General features: G+C 40.8%; 1 protein-coding gene across 2 annotated transcripts in view; it reads left to right on the top strand.

The window, feature by feature from the left end:
- Window positions 1-25,035, top strand: part of LOC306824650 (mannosyl-oligosaccharide 1,2-alpha-mannosidase IA) — a 192,426-nt gene that overhangs the window by 109,262 nt on the left and 58,129 nt on the right. For both annotated transcript variants that reach the window (XM_079344846.1, XM_079344847.1), the window contains exons 3-4: window positions 2,434-2,549; window positions 20,233-20,313. In XM_079344846.1, the coding sequence (XP_079200972.1) occupies window positions 2,434-2,549; window positions 20,233-20,313 (197 nt within the window). The remainder of the gene's footprint in view (window positions 1-2,433; window positions 2,550-20,232; window positions 20,314-25,035) is intronic.

Below are 25,035 nucleotides of genomic sequence, written 5' to 3'. Positions count from 1 at the left end.
CCATCTATCCTCAGAGTCAATCAATCATCTTAGCTTTGCCGCTGTTTTCAATGGGAATTTTCCACACTCGGCTCTTTTGCCTGCAGCCGCAGAGAGCTACCTCTGAGGGTTGGATAACCAGAGTGCATTAGATATCTGACGTCCCTCAAACTCCTCTTGGTTCTCACCATCGCTATTTGTCATCCAGTACAGACAAGGAAGCTCAAGAAGCAAACTGAAAGATCCCCTTCCCAACAGAGTAGCCTCAAACTTTTAGTTATTGCACAAAATTCGCTGATTTTCCTTCTTCTCCTTCATGACAGGAAGTTTCGCTTTTACTATACACCAACATACATTTGACAATGCTAACAGCATGCACTAGGTCAAGGCTAACAACCTCGGCAGATGGTTATTTATACTACATGTGTCTTGCTTCAGGCTAGTACTGCCCTCTCACTGTAAATATGAGGTGAACTGCCAGCAGGCAAACAGCCGCCGTGGAGCTTTCAAAGAAAAGGGATGTGTGTTAAACCTGACTGAATCTTCGATACCTGGGCAAAGCAACTTTGACAGCAGAGAAAAAGCTAATGAGTAGAAAATCTGGTAATGCAGTGCAGCTTTACGGGAGATATCAAAGGCAGAGAAGTCTTCAAACAGCATGTCATATGTTCTATTAATAGCACAGGTTTTATGGCTGAAACATATGGCAGCGATCATTCAGCCAAGCCAAGTCATTGATCCCTATCCCACATGGCTCTTGGCACCCTGGCTCACCCCTTCATATAATCCATACAGAGTTGAAGATGGGGTGAAAGGCCAGTGGTAGTGAGAGTTCAGCTTTCAGGGTGATATCGAACGAGTAGTTGTGAATGCAATAAACTAAAGTTTGGCCTGTTGAGTGTGAATTAAAATCATACACTGTATATACACAGATGTAGTCTCATTGGTTCTATGAAGACACGTTACGAAGCCCAACAATGGCGGTCATCATATTTGAAACGCTATCTTAACCTTACAATCAATCTAGAAACAGACAAAGAAGTGGAGTTTAGACAGGGATTAAACAACAACCACTTCTGCCCCCAAGTCAATTTAGCCACGCCTGTAATTATGCACATTTACAAATAATACGTTTATAAAGAAACACCCAGCCGTACACACTTGAGCAGGCTGTGTGCAAGAGAGACTAGTCTCCTTCTTCTTGTGTGCTTCGTGCCCAGAGGTATGGTTTTTATTTGCATACTTGGTCTAACTTGTGATGAGAGACTTTGATGTGCCAGGTTGCCGCGTGGTTACATCATATCAATCCAACCATCTATTGTGAGCCAGATTGTTCTCAGGGTGAAATATGAAGATTTTTTGTCACTTTTCTCATTAAACCAGATCAGTTTTCAGTCTCAGTTTTCAAGGTTTTTTTTTTGTGTTCAGGCCCTCTCCACGTTAGCCCCAAAGCACTTCAGCTTACAGTCTTTTTAATTGCGCTTTCAAAACTTTGCTCATAAACTCCTCCACTGTAATTCATTAAGGGTTATGTTTATTTTCCCTCTGTGAGCTTCAGCTGCTTCAGCTGCCTCATTTGCATAATATCTGGTCAGATGCGAATGAAAGTAGGCTGTGCAGTGTTTCTTACGGCTAGTGGAAAAGCTCAGATACCCCAGAGCATTTCTAATTTAGCATGTGAGAAGAAATGAATAGCTTCAAATGAAAGTGAATGCTCTCATGCTGATGTAATCCAGGGGCCTCTGCTAAATGTGCGCACCAATCAATGTTTCAGGGATGGGTTTTTTTTCCGCCTGCAGTGGTTGTCTCCTAAATGACTTGACTTTCATGTTACTGTACAGCGACTGATGCTTTGTAGCCGAAGCTTTTAATCTAGGCGAAAAGATGTTTTACATCTGGACCACACAATCATTCAGCATCGCTGCAGTGATAACACAAGCTCAGCCTGTGAGGGACTTTGATGTTTTTACTTTTTATCTCATGTTGTGAAGCTGCTTTTGCTCATCACAACATTTAACATGTGGGGTTAAATCTAAGTGCTTATCCAGCTTTATATAATCCACTTATTTAGCAATCAAAAAGCTAATGAGTTGTCAGGTAATCACTGGCGGGGCTCATAACATTTTCTCTTTTTGCTTCACTTTTTTTCCTCTTTGAAATGATGATAATAACTCAAACACCAAGTGCAAAGCTGTTGTTACCAATCGGAAGATTTTTGACCATATAAAACCAAACAATTTTTGTTAACTGGTCTTTTTACTGTAGTTGAGTTTTTACTTCAACCCATTCCTAAAAATGTAAACGAAGGTTCCAGTTGTTTGTTGCCTCTGTTCTAACGTTTTTTTAACCATGTCATCAGAAATAAATAGAGATTAGGCATTTAATTTTCCAAAAGCTGTAACAAATTCTCAGTTTCAACATGTGACTAAGTGAATTCTCTTGTGTTTTGTGCAGGTGGTCTGAGAGGAGCATCCATCATAGACTCTTTGGACACACTGTATATCATGGGACTGATGGAAGATTACAACGAGGCCAAGGAGTGGGTGGAGAGTAGCCTGGACCTGAACTCGGTAAGAGAGCCATTCTTCTCTATATTCTAGAGGGTAATTTTATTTTTAATTGTCAATGATGTAACTGACTTCAAAGTCTGGACTCTGTTCATCAGGAACCATTACATTAACATAATGACGTTTTTATCCCTGCGTGCTGGATTGATTTTAAGCTTTTCTGTCGTACTTCTTTACCAACATTGTGTCCGCTGAGTTTGACATTTCTCCAAAGCTGGGCACACTCCGGCAGGAATAAAGCTTCCTGTGTGGCTGACGGCCACGCCGTGTTACCGACTGATGGGATTCCCCGCTGCTGTGAAAGGTCTCTGAGGGGCAGAAAATGCGATAAATAAAGAGAAAAGGAGAGGGGAGGGGGTCTGAGGGATGATTTTAAGTGGTAAAAAACTGAGAGAGAGAGAGAAGGAAAAAGGGAGGCCATGGCCTTTTTTATTGACTGAGTGTTAGTATTAAGTGAAAGCTGAACTAAGTGCCCACCAGGTCAGTTTTCTCGCGTGGCTTTTAGCTGTCAACCAGTTTGTTGATGGTTTTGCAGCTCTGTGAAAACAGGAGATGACTGCTGAGTCACCTCACCAGCCACATTTTCCTCCAGTTGCATTTTCTTGTCTTTAATGCAAAGGAGTGTAATCACAGTACAAGCTTCACGATGGCATCATGACAAAGTGCTGCTGTAATACTAGGCTGTAGTTTCATCAGGTCATCACCAGTTATGAAAGGGTGTCACAAGTCTTCAGTTTCTAAAGATTTGTTTGCTGACTAAATTTGCCACGGTTGGGATTAAAGCTACTCATTACCTTCAACAACACGCAGCTCTGTGGTAAACACACGTTTCAAAGACTTGTGCACACATTTGTTCCACCGGGGAGCAGCCTGACTTATAATTAGGGCTAAAACACACTCACAGCTTTTTTTTATGTGATATGATTTGATCTCATTGAGCTAAGCTTAACGCTAATAAAGTGTTGAAACCATACCGACTACTTTAACCATACCGGGTATTCATTTAGAAAAAAAAGACATTTAGGTCGTCGTAGGCTAGGGATAGATCCACACTGTTTTTCTTTCTGCTCTTTTACAGAATTATTCTCACAGAAGATGTTTATTGTTTTTGGTTACTGTTGTGCAGGTTTCTGTTTTCAAAAGAAGAAAAGAGGACATTTTCAATGGAGGCTAACAAAGCTCTGTAACTGGATCAGAGCATTTAGTTGCATATTAGCTGATGTTGCGTTTTAGAGGCAATCCTGACACAGAATGAAAACTCCACTTTTCCATGTCTAGTTTCCTCCCTCTTTACACAAGTATGCACCTGCACACATGATTAGCTCTTCTGTCTTTGAAAAATTAATGAATCCGACTTCCCGTCCATTTAAAAAAAACAAAAAAACCTAGAAGATTATTTTATATGACAGCAGTGAAAAAAAAATCACAAGCAATGATCGGCCTTAGATTTTAAAATTATATTCATTAATATAGCCTTTAATTAAAAAAAACAACAACATCACAGACTGTAAAAGCGTTAACTACTGACTTACACAAAAACATACACATTCATGCTAAACACTGTGTGTGAAAGGTCGTTGTCCTACTTCATGCCTCATTTACATTCAGCGGCGTCTTCACTCTTTGTTTCAGAACAGTTTTAATTTGTTTAGTTATTTTAGTTTAGTCTCTAGTTTCATTTTCACCCTTCATAGTGTTATTCTATTTCTAGTTGACAACAATCCAAAAGCCCAGTTTTAATCAATAAACAGTTCAGCCCTGATGGCTTTAGTGACAGGCAGACACACACACACACACACACACACACACACACACACACACACACACACACACACACGCTCACATCTCTTCTGTCTCCCTGCGGCTCATGGATCCCAGTGAATTCAGAGGGCGATTAACTGTGAGTGTAGCCAACAGCCACACTGTTACCAATCATCAAGACAGGAAACTCAGATTTACACTTGGCCCTGCACTTTGCTGTGATCTGCTACAATCACTTAAGCTCACTCCCCTGTGCCTTCACCTGTGGGGGTCGTATCCCCCCTCCTGCCTCTCCTTTGGACATTTAGACATGACTTATTTGGGTTTATTCTACAAATGATTTGAAATTTAAAGTGCTAAATAAATGTCCTTGTGAAGAGGCTTTTTTCTGTCTGGAGTGATGTGTTTAGGTGCTAGATTGTTTTCACATCTAATGATGACATCTTTGGGCAGTAGTCTCTGTTTTATCTGAAAATAGCATATTTATAAATCAATGTATATTTATTAATGTGACTGTGTGGTTCTTCGACTGCATCAAATTGGCATCATGATTTCTCAATGAAAAATTAAGAGATAGAAAGAGTTTTCTCATGCACACACACATCGGGGAATTGACTGTCCAGAGGTGAATAGTTTTTAGATTTTAATGAACTCCATCACCTCAGAGACTTCACTGTACACCAAACACTTAAGAGTCCCTGGATTTCATTATTCTAATAGACAACAACTTTGTGTTGTTTTCATATCCTCACGCCTTCCTAAGAGATAAATAAATAATCCTGGCTCAATGCACACATTGTCAGATGCAATGGTTCACCAAGCTTGCCAAGAGCCTCAGGAAATGTTCTAATGTCCTCATTTTAAGAGAATTACCACTTAAGGAAATACAAGCAATGTAGAAGCAACTACTGGGAAAAAGCAGCACTCAAAGTCCACAGTGCTCTCTTTACTAAACCCCTCAATAACAGTTTTCACTTGTATAAAAAGTAGTACTGATTTCTTTTCTAGGAGCTCAGCTGTACTTTAGTTTTTTTAGGTTTCATGTCATTGTTATCAGAGTTCATGTCAGTCTCCCAAAAAGCTTCTTAAAAAGGTGTTTATTTAACAGGGAGACATGCAGTGAACATTGCTTCATGTGTAAAATACAAAGTATGCCATGAATACAGGTTTCTATCCATGGCTAATTTTCAACCCCTCTCCCTTGTTTTTAGGATTAAAACAGAAGCTTTACACTTAAAGAGATACATACATAGTCATGCTTTACATATATAGACATCATAAACTCTATACCAATAACAGAATACAAAAGAACAAACAGTAAAATGAGGATTAAAGGAGGAAAAGGTCAATGCTGATAGACTTGCTTGAGCGGTCTGTCAATCCTCTGGACTTCTGACCAGTGGCAGCCGTTCAATGGCTTGTTAGTGTGAAACGAAGACAGCGTTACATTAGTAGAGCCGTAACAGGTTTTAGTCTCTAACCTCCGACCTCAATGCTCAGGCGGCAGTCTAGTATCATTGCGACTTTGTGTGTGAGATCTATCTGACACAACAACCAAATGCTCGTCTTCCTTGTAGGTTCCAGGTCATGTGCTTAGCAAGGCACAGGCAACAGATTTGAAAACCTCATGCCAAGCAAAGATATGAAGGTTTTTTTTGCATCTTGGTCAGACTTCATTTCAAATAAATGCTGCTGATACTGCTCAACAGACTGGCTGATGTTCTGGTGTCAGAGTAAATGATCAGAACTAAAGAAGCTCTAGCATGTATCTGCCAATGTTAGCCTTAGCCATATTTCTCACAAGCTGTTAGCATGAAGCTTTTATAATGATTTGGCGGAGTCGCAGCTAGTTAGCAGTAGGGGGAGCCTGTCAAGGACCCAAAGTATTTCTATGATGTTTGCATATGCTGCATATTTCTCTGGTGTCAGGATCTATGTTGGGATTCTTTTGTACGGTGTGACTTTTAGCTCGTCCTCTGGCAGACGAGATGACTGATTAATGAGGACTTTGAGACTGGATTGAGTTCCTCGTTTCTTAAATGTTATAAATCTGCTTCTCCTCTTTCAATCTTTTCTAACTTTTACTTTGACTTCCTCAGACAACAGTGCGATAAATCAACTCAGATCATTATTCCTGCTGTATGTCAGGGCTTGATTCTTCTTTTCTACTGCTCTCTGGTATAGTTCGAATGCACACAGAGACTAATGGCATGTAATATAAATACACATCAAAATAGCAGTTTTCGTTCCTGTACTTATGGATACCACGTTGTGTGAGGATTTCTTCTATTGTCAGGTTGTTTGAGTTCACTAAAATTCACTAAGTGTCGACAGATCCTTGATTGATCCAGAGGGACATTCAAAGCATCTGGTCGAAGCTTAGGAAAACCTGATATGAAAAATTTGTCACATCTTACAAAAAAAGTCGAACATAGATTTAAAAGAAACCCCTACATAGATCAAAATTTAAAAATTACATCTATATGAAGAAATGCACCTAACCTGTACAGGAATAAAAACAGAAACATGTACCATTCAACAAAACCTCTGAAAACTTTTACAGCAGCAGTAAAATTAGACCTGTATATAATAATGTATGACATCGAACTGCATATTTTGTGGGCACTGGACTATTGTCAGACTAAATGAGTGATGTGAATATGCAGCCAGATATGTGACTATAGGACGCCTTGAATAACATCAACTCTGAGTTACTCTTCTCGATGTTCAGTCTGAAAAGTTATGTTGCTTTTTGAAGCTGCAGCGACACTGGAGAGCTCATAAACAATGCATATTAAATGTGTAAAGTATTTTCTACTTGGTCACTTGATGGTTGAGCCTGCAGGACAGAAAAAGAGAAGAAGTCATCTGACCATGTATTTATATGCGTGTTAGTGGGCCATTAGGGTTCACTCTGCTGGCGTTTTTTCACAACCTTAAGTGACACTAACAGCCTTTCAGAAAATGTATTGTCACACTTTCCTTTGGGATAATGTGCAGCGTTTTCACCCAGAGCTATTTTTACAGAAGCTTGAATCTTTTTCAGTGAAATCTCGTCTGTTTCATTTTCACAATTGTTCCTGTTCATAGACACAAGGGCTCCCCTGTGAGTGTGTCAATGGTTCCAATGCAGCCTCTTCAGCATAACTAGCAACCTGCTCTGGTAATAACTCCCGATGAACCCCAGTGAAAGCCTCCAGAGCCAAGCCAGGACTCCAAAATGACTGGATAATTAGCACAATCAGGCTTATAATTCTTCCTCTAAGGTGAGGCTTCAGTAAGTGTGAAGTCTCATGAGTGTCTTTGGGAGAGACTGGAGAAAGGAGCTGTGTTCTGTCATGGTGAGCTGGCTTGTTCATTTAGCATTGTTTTTTAGGGGCGTTTAAACCTGAGAGTGGAGAATTGTGTTTTTGAAAAAAGTGTCTCTGCAAAGAGTTCTTCGAAATGACACGGCAAAGTGAGAGTGGATCGACCTCGCCTTTATTTCTGACGCTGTCTGTCAGAGAGGTGAAGAGTTCTGACAGAGATATGAAACGTGTGTTTTCATACAAGTACATTAAAAGGTCTTTGCTCCTGCTGCTTTTTTGTCTTTGGTCCACAGTCAGCATCGCTGCCATGTTGCCACTACTGAAACCTCTTGGATGGATTTCTGTAATATTTGACAGACATTTATGATCCCCAGAAGATAGGCTGAAGACTTTTTTTTTACTTTTGCTTAAGCACAAGGTCTACTGCTAAAACTTGATCCGATTAATGGCAATTACATTCTGTTGTTTGCAGCAACATTAAGACAGAAATACATGGGGAAAAAGTTCTCCCCACTTCTTTTTCTGACATGTTTTTTGAATAGCTGAGTGTCCGACATTTAGTTTCTGCACAGTAATTGCCGCTTTTTATCTCCTGTCCACCTTTGTCTTTTGTTACATTTACACAATAAGAGACTTCAGATAAAAATCAAATCAATTTTTGCAGGACAGGGCAGCTTTATACATGGAACACCATGGTGTGATGCGTGTTTGTAATCGTCTAATAACAAAAAACGAACCTCACACCAAGGAGCTCCTGTTTGAAGGATTCATTGATGATTGACATTTCAAGGGCAGATGGTGGGCATGTTGATGTTCTCACATTTTGGCTTGCATATTGGCCTGCTATAACATTAGCTAATGCTGAAGACACACACTACTGCATTGGCACACACACACACACACACACACACACACACACACACACACACACCCTTGTTGTGTACCATGTCTAAGCTGAGATGGTGAACAAGGTTGACCCTACACCATGAAGATCCTCAGCTTTAGCGTCACGTCAGCATTATCACAGCAAGCATTTCGTGATGATTTGTACCCCTTTGTTTTTTGGTTCTTTTCGTTCTCGTTCTGTGTTGTGGTGCCCTGCTGTTTGCCTGCCAGCCCTTAAATGTGAGGCGAGGCACAGCAGGGTGCACACGGTTTCAGTGTGAGAAAACAGAAGAATATTTCTGCTTACTCTCGAAACTCTTGGAAAAGTCGTATCCTGTCAGAAGCAGATATCTTCCTGCTCATCCCACAAGAAGAAACACTCGCTCCCGAACACTGTTTGAGGTTCATACAGTACAGAATGCTCGCGTTAGCCGGAGGTTTCCTTTCCACTGCATCCTAATAAATCGTGCTGCGAGCTGAAGCGTTGAGATTGAAAATAGCTGAAGTGTATTATATGAGTGATGTGATAATCCAGATGTAATTATTTTTTTAGTGGAATGAGTGCAGATTTATTGCTTATTGTTGTTGCTGTTAATCTCTTCCACCTAAACAGGTGCACCCAGAGGCCTGAGCGAGCTCAAAGAGGCGGATTGTTTACAGACTCTCTCCGTTCACAGAGGAGTGAAAGTTTGTCGGGAGAGTATAAACGGTGTAGAGGAACTACATCAAAATCGTCTCAAAGATGGCCTCCAGCATCCAAACAAGTACCGAACAATAAAGCATGTGTAGAGCTCCACAACATGAAAATATCACAGCTGGAAACAGAGAGAAATGGATTGGTAAATATATCGCATAATTACCAAAGAAAAAAAGCACTTCTACCGAGTTCAAATTTGCATACGCTTGGGGCAGATTTGAAGTTCATGGAGAGGTTGTAAATACTCTGAGCAACCAAACATTCTGAATAGTTGACTTTTTTTCCATGATGGGTGTTTTTCTTTTTATCTTGGATACATTTTAAAATGTTCATATTTCAGTGTTTGGCTTGTTAAAGAAAAGGTTCAGCAATGTGCTTAACATATTATTTTAATGATTGCTTAAAATACTTCGGCAATGAATTATGGTACTGGTAAGTGATGTGTATGCATTAAATTGTACTAACCTATCCTTAGTGCAGTGGTGTCAAACAGGGTGGTGAAACTAGGACATGTACTGGAGATGCTTTTGAAAAAGGTCACAGACCGATGCAGAGCTGGCTAAACACTGAAGCTTCAGTGTCCACCACATGGTAATCTGCGTGCCGATCAGCTCTAAGGAGGAGGGGGCGGGGCAAGACAGGTCTCGCCAATGTTTTGAATTTGGACTGCAGTACCCATTTTAAATGCTAAGTTTCAGAGTTACATGTTGCTCCTTTAAGTTTCAGTAAGTTATCTTTTATGTGAAGCCTTTTTTTTATTTTACTTACAGTTAATCAAAGTATAGTGCCAAGTTTGTTTTTGTAGGTCATGTCCAATAGTGGTTTCAGTCTGTTTCATGACCAGCTGAAGCTGTCTCACCTGTGCTTTAAATCTTTTAAATAAGTGTTTGAGAGTTTTACAGATTCCCATGTTTCAGGAAAACATCAAATGGCATCATTGCACATCATAAAGACCAGCAGCAAGGTTGTTGTTTACATGTGCAGCACTGTTTGTTGACCCCTAATGACCTCCTGCCTGTACTAAACTAGACCCAACTCGCTCCCAGTCATGCAGGCGTCTGAGTGAGGGGGAAAAAACAGCGTCATTTACAGTGCTGGGAGATGCTTCAGTGAAGATACAGTGCCCTCGAGCCGAGGTCAAGCTGAGCTGACATTCTGTCTCAGGATGCGAGGGGGCGAAAGGACCCTCTGTGTGGGTGCTTTAACGTTACGGATGTTTGTCTCCGCGTTTTACATCCCTCACATCGTTTTATCCCTGTAGACTAATTTGTCTCAGACTCATGCAGACACACGACTCCACTATGAGCTACTATGATGCAGAAACAAATTATAGATTGAGGGCATTCTGCAGTTTCTGCAGAAAAAAAAAAACATTTAGAAATTCTTCTCAATTAAATATTTAGTTTGTTGAAGAAAAGAGGGCTCAGGAAGTTGTTTACTTTGAGCAGGTACAGTACATGGACATTGGCACATTTCAAAGAGTAAAAGAGTGAAAGCTGTCTTACTTTAAAGTTGTTATTTACCTGCAGAGGTTTGTTGCATGAGCTGCGGTTGGATTAAGTTTCTTGAGAGCATTTCTGACTTTGAGCTCGTTGTTTTCCCTACAACCTTAAAGGTTGTCTTCAATCTGTTGAACACTTCTGCACTGCTCAGAAACAGCAGATAGACAACTGTAGAGTCTCACTATCACTACCTAACAGACTTAAGATCCTGACGTTCCTCACAAGACTTGAGCACAAAATGAACCTTTAAACTGAGTCAATGTTAGACTTGAAGTTGGCAAAGTTGGACAGATGAAAAACATTAAACAGATGCTGGGATTGAATGCACTCCGTGTGTGTTGTTTGTCTGAAGGATATGTTAAAAGGTAACTATTCAAACACCCTTTTTTAATCTTTTGAGCTTTGGCAGCATTTTGTAACCTTCTGACGCGCGCTCTATTAAGACATAGGTGCTAAAACTTATTGTTTGTTTTGTCTCTTTACCCATTTTGTCCTGTCTCTGGAATAAATGCATAAATCTTAAAAAAAAAAATCTTTAACAAAGTTTATGAGTCATTAAACTGTGAGTCGCATGCATAGAAATGGTAAATCAACAAAAACACATATTTTACATAAAGCAGCAATAAACCATGAAGACTCATGTTTCATTCCAATACCACTGAAGTGAAATGAAGACAAGTATATTGATGTTTATAATCGCGGCATTAATTAGCCCCGTTAATGACCTCATCTACATAACTGGGCGTCTAATCTATCAACATGAACACACGGTGGTACATTAGGCAGCTGCTGTGCCGCGGTTTTTTTTCTTCTTCTTCTTCTTCTTCTTCTCTTGTCTGCAGCGAAGCAGCTTCCTGCCGCGCTGAGACAAAGTGAAGGATGTGACTCAAGTAAGCAAGGCCAAATACAGTGGGCGGTATACGATGAGAGGCAGACACACACAGAGTCAGGCAGAGGGAGGATGGACTGAAAACGGGTTGAATATTAAGAGCGGAGAGGAAGAGCGAAGCAAAGTCCCAAGAGAGCCGAACATTATCATGTTCGGCGGGGAGCTGCAGCTTCTCCCCTGGAGAGAGCAGAGACCTGTACACAGGATGCTGCTCTTTTGATGGAGTGAGTGTTTGTGTACATGTGTGTGTGATTGTATAAATGTATACAGGGAGCATGAGCAGAACTGAAAACTGACAGATTCAGAAAAGAGCCCGACCGATTAATCGACCAGCCAATAATTCATTTCCATTCAAAAAACTTTATTTATCCCGGGGGGCAATTCAATGTCGACCGATATTAGCACATCAAGTGACTATTGTTCTTGGCTTATTTGATCGTCAATATGCACCAACATTACTTGATTTATTCACCAGTCAAATAGCATTTCATTTCATCGAATACAGCAGCTGTTCTCTTTCACCAGACGAGAGTGCTGTATGGATTACACCAAGCATCATCACTCTCAAGAGTGTCGAGCGGTGACGCACGTACATGCAGAGTTACTTTCTATGGTTGGTGGGGTGCTGAGGAAAGGTTCATTGGGGCTCCTTCTTTTTCCACCCACAGACAGATACCTCCTTAATGCCTCCTTAACCTCCTTCCGAATTTAGGTGTTCACAGGAATAACGGTGTGACGCTTCGCAGGGCGTTAAGAGTGAGTGCTGTCAGTTGGAGCCCGCTGAGGCAGATTGATTGATTGATTATTCTCTATTATCCCCGGGGGGGCAATTCGTTTTACATTTCCTTAGATTTCCTGCTGTTGTTGCAAAATTTGAAGGAATGTTGTGATTTCAAAGTTTGTCAGTTGTTTGTGGGGACCCCTACTGGTCCTAGCGGCCATCTTGTCTTCCTTCTAACAAAGATATCGGCCCCAAAACGTCATATCGGTCGGGCCCTATTTTAGCTAAACTAATGTTCTCTTGAATCCAGAAGATGCAAAAGGAAAACATGTCGTGGGGATGTGCTGGGTTGTAATTCAGTTAACATTCATCACCGTGTTGCATTTAATAAATAAATCACCCGCTGTTAATTTACAGCTCACCGCTTCTTGAGGAGATGTTTATGATATGGAACACAATCTCTGTTGTGTCTGTTTCATCATCTTTAAGGACACCCTCTTTCTCTGATTAACTAGCAGATTTTTAAAGATAATGAGTTGAAGAAGTAGAATATAAATCAAACTTGATGAGATTTAAACCATTAGCTGATAGTTTATCTTCATGCCGCTCTGCGTGGTCCATTTAATCAGGCTTTATTGGCCTGAGATGGGAATAGGTTTTCACTAAGGCATCGTCCCCCAGCTTGAAGAGATGCATCGTGGGAAAATAACAAGAGTAGGGCAATGTAGTAAGAAAGAAAATATGTCTTTGTGTACAAAAGCCGTTAAGCAGCAACTGTCTAATATCTGTCAGTTGAAGCGCTACGTGATAAATCAGAGTCCGTGGCTTCATATGTGGAATTAACGCCTTGAACAAAGGCTTTAGAGAAACAGACACGACGACGCTCTGATGTGTTGATCATTACTGAAAAATTAAAAGGAGTTTCTCTCTGGAGGCATTATCTTCTTGATAAGTTTAATCATTTATATTGTCTCTAATTAGGATTCAAAGAAAACGCCCTGCAATGGGAATATCCTTCTCGTGGAACATGCTGATACTCTCTGTAATTGATGTCTTAAAAAAAACCAACACTGACCTCATTACATCGGCATCTTCAAGTGTTCTAACCCCAAATAATCACCTTAGGTTTTTTTTATCAAGCGCACAGATGTAAGCTTGTTGGAAGAGACGAGAGAGAGAGAGAGAGAGAGAGAGAGAGAGAGAGAGAGAGAGAAATGACGTGAGGGAAATGAGCCACAGGCTGGAATTGAACCTGAGACGCCCACTTCAAGGCGTCTGTACACGGGGCTAACCACTAGGCCACAGGCTCCCCAACGCCAACTTATTGAAGAGCGTTACCAACATTTATTTTCTTTGATTTCTCTTCACTCAAAGTAGTGTTGGGATGTTACAGGACCTGTGATGAAAACAAATCAAGATCCCAAATTTTAATCAAATAACTATGTATTTAAACAAAGAGGCGAGGGTGCCTAGTGGTTGTCAGAGATCAAGTTACAGCTGTTGGTCGGATGGTTAAAACGAACCATGAAGATGGAGGACATTTCTCCACCTCTTCCTTTTCCATTGAAAGTGAAGCCATAATACCATCCACAGGCACTCACCCACTGAGCTGTTTATGTCATTTTATAATCGGAGAGTGTGCAGTCGAGACTCTGCTGGAGTTTAGACTTCTTGCCAAAACACATATTTAACCAATAAAACCAGAACACACGTTTAACTCACCCAAAACGCCACAGATCCCTCCGGTGGGTACGGTCCAGAACAGATCCGTATGACAGTTTGAAGCAGACACAGTTCTGGAAAGTTGTGTGAGCTTTCCGTTCCCTCTGGCTGTTCCTTCTCTGCTCTGCTAATCTGGTAAGGAACGCTGCAGGAGCCCCTGCAGAGCCGTCAATCACTGCATCATACCTCTTTACAGAGTTACAGACAACTCCTTTAAACCTCTCCCAAAAATGAACACTTGGGGAGACAAATAAGCACCATAAGAAAACAACAATTACATGACTTGTATTTTGATGTCCTGTTTTGACACTTTTCCCATCTGTTTACATGATTACCCACAATGTCAATGAGAACTGAGGTTCTCCAAAAGTTTTAACTTGTCTTTAGGGTTGTCGCCATCTTTTTTTGCTTTCTGTGTTTGTTACCATGAATACAAAGTTAGGGAAACCTTCTGATGATGATTATGAACATGAACTTTCTGACATATTCCTATGAGTCATGAAAGCTTACAGCATCCAGAGTATTCAGAGGGTAGTGAAATGACCAATAACAGGCTGTTTGTCTGAGAACAGTTAAAGCTTTACAATTTTAATCAATCGTCATGAGGAAATATTCATAAACAAACTATTGAATGCGTTGAAGCATAACTTTATTTAAAGTCTTTCAGAATATTTGCATAAATAATGTCCTCCTCACTCACTTTAGATTGTAACCCAGCGTATCATTTCGCTGTGTTCCTTATCTTTCCTGCCTCCTTCTGTTTTGTTTTTCTTAATTGGCGTGAAGTTGACAGCTCCCTCTCCATCTACGAGCGCTGTGTAGCATGCTCTAGAGGTTAGCAGTCATTAGCACTAATGTTGGAGACTGCTCTCACAGCTTGGACACTCATCAAGACCATAATTAATGAACTTTTTTTTTTTTTTAAACACGTTGTTGAGAGCGTCCACTGCTCTCTGTCGGGATAGTGCGTGTGCTGTGTGATAGCTGTGTGGCGAAGAGAGGCTTTGGAAAACTGAGCAGCAGCGGCTTTGAGAGCGCAGCTTGCTTGACTGACAGAGATTAGAGTCTCTGGATCTAATTGGTCGCTTTCATGATTTCTCCTTGTTAATTAACAACGTTCAGTTAAATCACATCGAAAAAGTGTGAACCACCAGCTCTGCTAGAGGAGAGGCAATCTGCTGCTTCATTTTTATCCTTGGCTCATCTGCTCTTTTTTACTCCGTCACATCAGTCTAATTTGGCTTTGAAATGTGGGAGTCAGTGCTAACCTGGACGACGGCGATGCCTCCAGTCATCTGCCCAATGACAATGATGCCTCTTTATTAGCGGCAAATCATTACATTAGCGTCAGAGCTGGACATGCCGCTGGGCAACTCAGCTCCTTGGCTCACAGCGGTAAGGCGGACCATGCCAATCAGGCTCATGTCCCGGGAAAATCTGGGCTGAGTACGACGACAGTCTCAGCCATGGCTGCCGTGGAATACTCATCAACAGAGAAAGCAGCGTCAAATACTGTCAGCAACATTGCAGAGTGCTTCTGAAGCAGATCGTCCACAAGGTACGACAGCAGTGTGCCAAATGAGTCATAACATTCATTAAGTCATTTCTCTTTTTATTCATGGCTCATCCTGCTCAACAATTAACAACAACAGCAGATCAATGAACAGGCTGTTTTCTTCTTCCACTCTGCTGCTTGAAGAATACTTTTTTAAATCCAGGCTCCATTTCAGCACAGTGTGAGTCTCTTCATGTTCATGCGATCTAACTTGAATGGACGATAAAAAAAAAAAAAAACATTTTTACATTCTTGTCATTTCCTTTCCATCCAAATGAGATGACATTGAAATTAAATTTTACTGATTCAAGTGAAATTGCAAGTGTTCCAATAAACAGCAGCACAGCCATTAATTGAATGAAAAGTTTCATTTGTGTGTGCTTTAACAAAAAGCTTAATAGAATAAGGAACTTCTGCTGGTCTAATCTGCCTGAAATGGCAGCAAAGTAATCTGTCCCTTCCTGTTAATAAATGTGCTCTAACTTGTGAAATGCATCTCTGCTCTTTGAGGTTGGCTACATGTTTTTGTCAAGTGCTGTTTGTCAATAAAGTTTAGAGATCCAGTTTCAGTAGAACTCAAACCCTGCTGTGTGGAAACTTCCCTAATGAATGTACGCTTCGTTTCTGGTAAACTCGTGCAGATGAACTCCGCCTGTGTTGTAAACAAACACAACTGTGGCTGCACGCCTCCAGATGTGGCTCCTCCACTCTCCCCCTCGCTGTGTCACAGACGTTTCATTCTCTTCCTCTCTCCTGTCTGTGACTTTGGAAGTCTGTGTTTTATATGACCTTTTCTTACTTTTGTCTTCTTCTCTTTCTAATTCCGCAGCGAGCTCAGCAGTACACAGCTGCCCTGCAGTCAATACTCGGGGAGAGAATGCAGGTCTACAGGACCTTTTTAGAGTCCAGTAAAAATAGTTTCAACCCAACCAGGAAGACATAATCGGATCAAGCGTGTTCATGGATATTTATCCTAACGACGCTGCACCCCTTTGGTTCGGAATGAAATTTCTGTCCGAGTGAGCCTGATCAGATCAGTCTTTTCCGATTGACGTGTTTACATGAAGTGTTTCTATTATTATCAGACTTTTTTTCTGATTATTTGTATCCATGTAAAAAAAAAAAAAAATCAGTTAGCTAGAAGCAGAACAAAACACAAGAAACATTTTTAACATCACAGCCGTAACAATAGCAGCCTCTCAGAGGACTTTGACATGGTTAATCTTCCATCTTAATGTCTCACATATGATGTGCTGATTGAATTGATTCATGTCAGTGCGAGTTTAGGCTGTACTGTTTTGTCTGATTTGTTTGAGCCACAGGGCTTTCTGTTGTTGTTGAGTTGATAAAGATGCAAATCCAAGCAGCTGTCCCAATTTCACCAAAACAATGTTTAAGTTGTTACTAAAAAATAAATCAGATTCAAATAAAACAACTAAACCCCTCTTCATAGAGCGACTGCCTGCAGCTTTGTGTTATATCAGACTCCATGTTGTTGTCATTTCAAACAGCACTGCTATTAATGACCGTTTCAAACAGAGCTTGCCGTGTGATTTTTTTTTTTTATGTCCCACAGTGGGACATAAAAGTCTTATTGGCTGAAGCTCTGTCAGCATCCCTCGCCCCCCCCTCTTTGCACCTTATACCTGTCCTGCTGAGTGCCACCGTCACTGGTGATGAATAGCTACTCTCGCTCTAATAGCTGCCATCGTAGTGCCATTACTGAATGGGCTGCTCATTTCAGGGTTGGCAGGACATCACAGCTCACCGCCCTGCCAGAGGAGTCTGTGCTTTGTCTCAAGAAATGTCAGCAGTGCTGACTTCAGGACCAGAACCAACACAGTGGTTGTATAGAGGCTCTACTGCTATCCTATCATTAACAGTAAACTGACGCCAAAGACAATAACTTCACATTTGTGTGTCATGAAGTTAGTATATTTAGTTTGCTTTCAAAACAAATGTTACCTTAGAATATGTTTATCAACTTTCAGTTCATGAAATCAATTTGCAAACAGCACAAGTCTTTTATTAAATTAGATTGTGTCCCTTTGCCTTTATTTAGATAGGAGAGTGGATCGAGTAAGGACTGGGGAGAGAGAGGACTTAAACCATGGCCGCCCCTTGGAGGACTATAATTGTCTGCATTGTAAACCAGAGTGAAATTCCGTTTATGAGTGCAAATATTTGGCCAAAGAAGTTGATTCTCTTACTTTGAACCCAATCTGCAGATGATTAGCTTAGCCTAGCTAAGTCGGCTCAGTCCATAGAATGGAAACAGGAGAAACAGCTGGATCGGCTCTGTCAGAAGTTAGCAAAATCCATTTTAACCTCCACACACGCACCTCGTATGCCACGTCATTTCTCTCTCTCTCTCTCTCTCTCTCTCTCTCTCTCTCTCTCTCTCTCTCTCTCGCTCTCTCTCTCTCTGTCTGATTTTGGACTCCATCCACTGTCCTGTCTCCCTGATGAAGGCAGTTAACCTGCTGCTAGCAGACAGAGAAGTTGAGTTGGACGTATATCCAGCTGTAAGCCAGTTAGCGGAAGAAGAGTTTTCCAAAATGATAAATCGTTTCTTTAAGATTGCCAAATTGTGTTTTGTGTCCAAGATGATTGTAAAGCTCTGAACATCTTTATATTGGCAACATTTTATGATGTAGATGTAAAGGCTGACACGGTTCATAATAAACGATGCCAAGTATTGATTGATGGTTAATAAAAGGAAGACCGAAAGTGTTTAGAATATAAATAAGATAATGTATATGGGGATAAGTGATACCAGTGAACAGATGCCAGCGAGTCCCCCTCTCTATTCCTCAGAGTGGAGCTAATTGCCCTCTCTTGCACCCAATTACAGTTTCCTTATCATCCACACTTGAGGTAGCAATTTCCTTCTCAATGGGTCTCCAAGTCAGTGAATACCAGTCTGCTTCAACCTTCTGCTAAAGTGACTCAATAATTATGGTGGCATTTCGAGACATATGCAGCGTTACCTCTTATTTCATGTTCAATTAGAAAGAGAAGTCGAGCGAACAAATTGAATGTTGGTAAACAGAAACAGAAACTTCAGATTTTTTATAGCTGCTCCAAGCTGCAGCAAGAAAAACATCATTTACCGAAACATTTCGAAAAGCTCAGTCTTTGTATCTTAAAGGAAGGGCTCACATTTGTACATATTTTTACGGACTTAAACCTCAATGAAAATATTAAACGATTAGCCAAATACTGAAAATCATAATTCCCCACAGATGGTTATATCCTTTGTACTGCAAACAACTGAATCTGTCCATCCACCTTCTAAGCAAGTGTCACTATTTCTGTCAAGTATTTTTAGCTACTGCTACGCTTATTTGTACCTTATTCTACATAGCTATAGGATATACAGTAACTGATAGGTCACTAACCCAAGACTTTGCCCTCATAATCAAATAGTAAGGTAGGATGTCTCCCCTCTATGGGCAATAATATGCAGAAATACATAGATCAAATCATTTGCCAACAAAGGTCTGTAGAACAGTTTGAGCAGGTAGATGTTTAAGTTGCGGTCTTACAGTTAAAGTCAAGCTACATGCACACATACACACAAGTATGCTGCCTGTTAAGGACACATATGTTTCCAAATATTCACCTGGTGTCATGTGAAGTGATCAAATGTGGATCAACTGTGATTTTCCAACAGTAGAGAATAAACATAGTGATTGACTCCAGACGACACGACCAAAAATCAAACCTTTCCGAAGTCCGGTTTCGCACTTTGAAGTCACCAATCAAATCACACATCTAAAGACGTAGCTCTGGGGTTCCTCTATGATTGGACATTTCCAATCAGCACCTTTTGTAGGCTGACCTAAGATTAGACACCCTGTCCAAGCTTTTCTGAAGTACGTTCTGTCGACATTCGCTGACTAAAATGTGATGGCGATATGTAATCAGCACAACGCCATGTAAAGGTGTTTCTCTTAAGAGAGGTGTTTTTCCTTCCCTCTCCACAGGTGTAATCAGAGGTGTTCTTCATCACCGCTGCTTCTTTTGTAAAAAAAAAAGCAGAAAATATTTGCAGTGTTAAGTCACTCCTTCTCGATACAGAACTATTTCTGCACTTGTGTTTTTCCTATGAAGAACTACAGTGGACAATATTATTTTTCGTGCACCCAAAATGACTTTCATAGGAGTTCATTCAAACGGCCTCAAACCGCCAATAACTTCAGTGTGTGGACTGAAAATCATCCTGAATAATCAAATACATCACTTTAATGTAATGCATTGTCTCTAAACATGTCGCTCATGATTCACTGATGTTAGGTTACTTTTGGTTTCTTGACGGTATCGCTGGTTTACTTTCATAACAAAGGTGTTTAGTGGAAATCTCACATCTTACAGTGTTAAATGTGGAACGCAGTATTTCTCTGCACATCGAAGCTCTTTTTTGCCTCTGGAGTCTTAAAAGTCTGTTTGTCTACCTGCTCTCCAAGTTATAAAACACATTTACACAAACTGCTCATGATGACTGCAGTGTATTATTGTTTTCCATAAACTCCTGTGAGCTGCTTTTTTCGCTGACTGAGACCTCGGCTGAATATGACATTTAATGATTTGATCTCTCTCTCTCTCTCTCTCTCTCTCTCTCTCTCTCTCTCTCTCGTCGACAGAACGGGGAGGCATCGCTCTTCGAGGTGAACATCCGTTACGTCGGCGGGTTGCTGTCGGCGTACTACCTGACAGGAGAGGAGGTAAGATTAATCGATGTCTGTTATTCCCGTGCTCTGCTGAGATCTGCTGCTTCCTTTATCCCCAACCACGGCCTGCAGTGTGAATGATGAACAAGTGGGGACTGTGAGAGTGACTGCATGTGTGTTCTTCAGCCCGTGTGTGTGTTATGGTGTGTGACCATAGACCTCAGATCCCACGCTATTATTTCTGACCATAACAACATGACTTACAGCAAACACAAGGTGAACATTTTTAGAGTTTAGTTAATTACAGTAAATACACTGCAAAACTCAAATCTTACCAAGAATATTGGTCTTTGTGAAATCTTAATTCAACATATTACAAGCAAAAAAATAAGATATGATTTGCAAAAAGGCAAAAAAAAAGGAAGTGGAAGTAAACTGGAAGTAAAATGTAATTAAATTCCTTGACGAAAAGTAAAGATCTCATTACTGGAAACTCAAGTCGACGTTTCTTGCAGCACTGATATCTTTTTATTTTTTTTATTTTTTAGATTTATGTGAGGGTCGTTTGCTTTTATTTGATAGGACAGTGGGCCGAGTAGAGCAGGAGAAAGATTGGGTAATAAAATTCAGTGAAAGAGTCTCAGGTGGGACGTGACCCTGGCAGCCCACTTTGAGCACTATAACCTCCACACACAAGGCCATCTGTGCTATGTGCAATTTTAATTCATTTCAAGCTGTTCAAGTCTTTTTTTTACATTCAATAAGATGCTGTATATATGTAGACTTGTCAGGTGAATGTAGCTTATATTCAATGTAATGATAAATACACTTGGTAGAAATTGAGTTTTTGCAGTGTCTTTTATTAAAGTGGCTGTGAGGAACTTTTTGTTTGTGATGATTTGGCGCCCCCTGTGGACAAAGCGGTACCTCTTATCTCCTTGCTCAGATTGTGCATGTGCAAATCATGGTTCTGTCAGTCAAATATAACCATGGCTTTGAGTATTTGTGACGTCAATTTTGATTAAAGGCAGAGTGCTTGTGTGTCAGTGGTCCAATTGGACACTTGCCTCATGACAGCGATTTCTGTCTGTTTGTTTTAATGTACTCTTAAAGCATTATTGAGACAGGATGGAAGTATTAAGTAAATTAAACTCAGAACTAAAGTCTTTTTTGTTCTGATTTGAGTCACTGTGATGAGAATTGCTCGTTTTAGCTAGAAGAGTTAACACTGTTGTGTCCTTGGAAGAATCAGTCTGGCTCCATTGAATTTACAAGTCTAACAGTCTGTGGTTACAATGGAAGGCTACCAGGAGTGAGGCTGTGAAACTTTATGAGAGTGATGCTCGTCCTTGCCAGAAAAGAAGTACTACGGTCCAGTAAACCTTGGATAAATAAAGGTATAAAACTGCCCTGTGACAACCACACGGCACCAGTGGTCCAGTTTATTATGAGTGCATCGTGAAGTCACCGGAGGTCAACGTGTCGCCGTAATGAGCCCCTGCCTGTAGCAGCCTCCTGGAGCAAAACCCTCTGCGTATACATTCACTGCACTTGTTTGTGAATGCAGCATGGAAGAGACTAGAATCTGTGCAGGAGCCGAGTTAATGGAGGGAGAGGATCCTGTGACATATGAACACTCAAGTCTCTTAATGGACATTGATTTGCAGGCCGAGTGAGTTGAGGGGAGAGCAGCACAAAATTGTCCACTGCTGCTGAATGAGTGAAATATGAATACATTGCTGCAGCCTGGAATATATTGCTGAATCCATTATTCCACATTTGCGTGCCATTAAATCTCATGCAGCAAATGTTCCTCTGTTTTATTTGCTGGAGCATGGACATTTCTATATGTGGCTTCCATAATGACATTTTCTTATATGAGTGCGTGTGCAAAGAGTGTGCAGAGAAAAGAGGGTTGCATCCGTGGCGTTTATCTCCCCATATCACACAAGGACGTGAATACCAACCAGAGACACCATCCAGCAGCAACCTTTAACACCCGCACACTTTTTCGTCACCCCTTTGCTCCAGTGCTTTCACACCTCTACTCCATGCCCTCATTTACCAGACCAGTTTCGGTGCCTGTCATCCTGCATCAGTTTCCACATGCTGGCAGCAACTATTTTCTGTCTTTATGACCTGTTAGGTTTATATGTACCATCCTTGGTGTTTAGAAATAACTAAACGTTATTTGTCATAAACAGTCACAAAGAGGCGGAAAGAGGACGTGTTTTTTGATACGTCGATAGTTGAGTGGTTCCTCTTGCTCACTTTTTTCATCATAAAACGCACAGGAAATGACCCCAGTTCAATATAAGCTTTGTTTAAAATCACGATCCCTTCACTTACATGCTGTAAAAAATGATCTTGCATAGGCTAAGTATTTTTCTTATTGCAGTATTTGAGATTCTTTTCTTTGGGTTTTGTAAATCCATGCAAGTTTGTACAATACCAGCCTTTTTTTTTTTTTTTTATCAAATCAGACAAAGCACTATCATCATAACCAAGAACCCATTCCTCGTTCTATTTCCCTTACAGCACCAAAAATGGTGCTTAATTTGTTCCCACTGTCTTCTCCCGTGTCGAGATCTGCACTTCCGTTCTCTGTGCAGAGCTGCACTCTCATGCTGACAAAGCTTATTCCGTTTACAGATATAATTTATTGCGAAGCACAAGTTTAAAACGTAATGTTTCAAACTAAAATAAAAAGGTTCTTCCTTCGATGTTGCAAGCAAGGGCAAATTGGACAGAAAAAAAAATACACTTGCACAAAATCAACTCCACAGATGTGGATGAAGTGTGCCTGTTTCTGCCCGGTCGAACCTCTGCCAGCCACAAACTGATTTAACACCCAATTATTGTATCCGTTATGGTTATGCCAAAGTAATGTTTACAGACTGTATTAACAGATAACTGATAGATTACATGTATTTTGTAAATTAGATGGCATCTTATCCATCTCATTTGCAGGTTTAGCGTTGAAAAAGCTCCACAATAATTGTGTGAATCAGGAAACATCCTTTTCTGGCTGACGACTGCAATCCTGTCTGCTCTTCGTTTTCTTTCATTTGACTTTCTTACATCTAACGGATCATGATATCTCTCATGAGATGGAGCACACCACTTAGGATGCCTGACGGATGTATCCATACTCTTTAGCCTGGCACTGTTGTCCATCACATGGCTCACGTGTGTGTGTGTGTGTTTTTGTGAAGGGTCCCTGAGAGAGATGGATCCCGTCCATTCCCCCATTAGAGCCTTTTCCCTATTCTGTGCCGAATGATAGAACCGGCAGATTGAAGGTCTGTTGCTGCTGTACCGACTTAAATCACAGAGATACAGTTTGGGAAGACCATTACTGGATGTGGATCCAGTTTGACCAGAGGACACTGGGCAGCTGGTGCCGCTGTAAATGATTGCCAGGGAGCGGGTGATGATTATGGCTCCATGCAGGATGCATTTTGCTAGTGAATTGCTTGGAGCAGAACAGGAACAACACCTGACCATTAATAACCTCCTGTTGTTTTTCACTCAGTGTGTGTGTGTGTGTGTGTGTGTTTTCTTCGGGCCCCAGAAGCATCAGAGTTAGTTCTTACAGAAGCTGTCCCCAGGTTAAGCGTCTTGTTCAAACGACTCTGGCTGCAATGGGCCCTGCTCTCTTTCATCATCTTTCGTCACACACTCCTGGCCAGGCCGAATGGCTCCAGCACAAGTGGCAAGTACACCGCTGCAGGTGTTACATGTCCGTCTTTGATGAACATGGCCATTTATCTGCACCCCACGGCAGCAGTACCAGTGTCCTTGTTGACCTTATTTGGTTACTTGTTTATTTCATTAGTTCATGAAACAAAACAAAAAATAGTAAAAAATAATAATAATAATCATGCAAATTAGAGTTTTTTAGACACCATCCTTTCCTTCCACCAGCATTTGGCTTCAGTTGATGCTATTCACATAAAAATATATATTTGCCTGGAATGATGAACAGCTGATATCCAGGTATATCTCTGATATAACGGCAGTCCTTTCACGACAGTATATCTAGAGAGTTGAAAAGACGTGGTTTCACAATCAACGCCTGTAGCCGTTTTTACTTTTTTAGAAGAAATTGTATTAAATTATATTTTGTAACCAAAGTGAAACACATTTTTTCTCACCAAAGTTCTCCTGACAGAAAAGCCCACATGTGCTCCTCACAGCCCTTTTCACAGCTTCCAGTTAAAGCAATTGTTTCCAGTTTCTTTTGGAGTGTTTGGCTCAGCAGAGGAGTTTTGTCCTCAGATTGCTTGTTTCATTTGAACAATCATCCAATAATCCCTAATTATCCAAGAAAAAAAATTACTCACAGTGAAAAACAGCCAATCCTCAGGCTTGTGGTTGCCTCCATTAATGATTTCAATATGTTGTCAAATAATCCTTAGTGTGTTTGAGTCATATAAAATCCTTGTTTTTCTTCTCAGCAACTCTGTACATCACACACAAGCTCGTATCTGTTTGTTTTTTGATCATCTCTAGAACGAGTTTGTTTGCATATTCTGTGTGCTCCTCTTTTACCGTCTTATGAGAAAATATGTGTTTGTTTGTCAACCCGACCTCAGTTTCTCCCCTACATGCCTATGTGTGATCCGGTATGTGTGTGCGTGGGGGTTTGTTTTATTTGTTCGTGTCCATTTGTATGCATGTAAATGTGTGTGGCAGTGAGCCCTTGTTGTGTCATCCTCTTCCCCTTGCAGGATCACAGATGAGTGAAAAGAAACAGAAAAGGAGAGAGGGAGA

Source organism: Symphodus melops (genome assembly GCF_947650265.1).
Source record: "Symphodus melops genome assembly, chromosome: 5".
In the NCBI taxonomy this organism is placed as follows: domain Eukaryota; kingdom Metazoa; phylum Chordata; class Actinopteri; order Labriformes; family Labridae; genus Symphodus; species Symphodus melops.
Note: the sequence above shows the minus strand (reverse complement) of the source record. Positions and strands in the feature narration are given on the sequence as shown.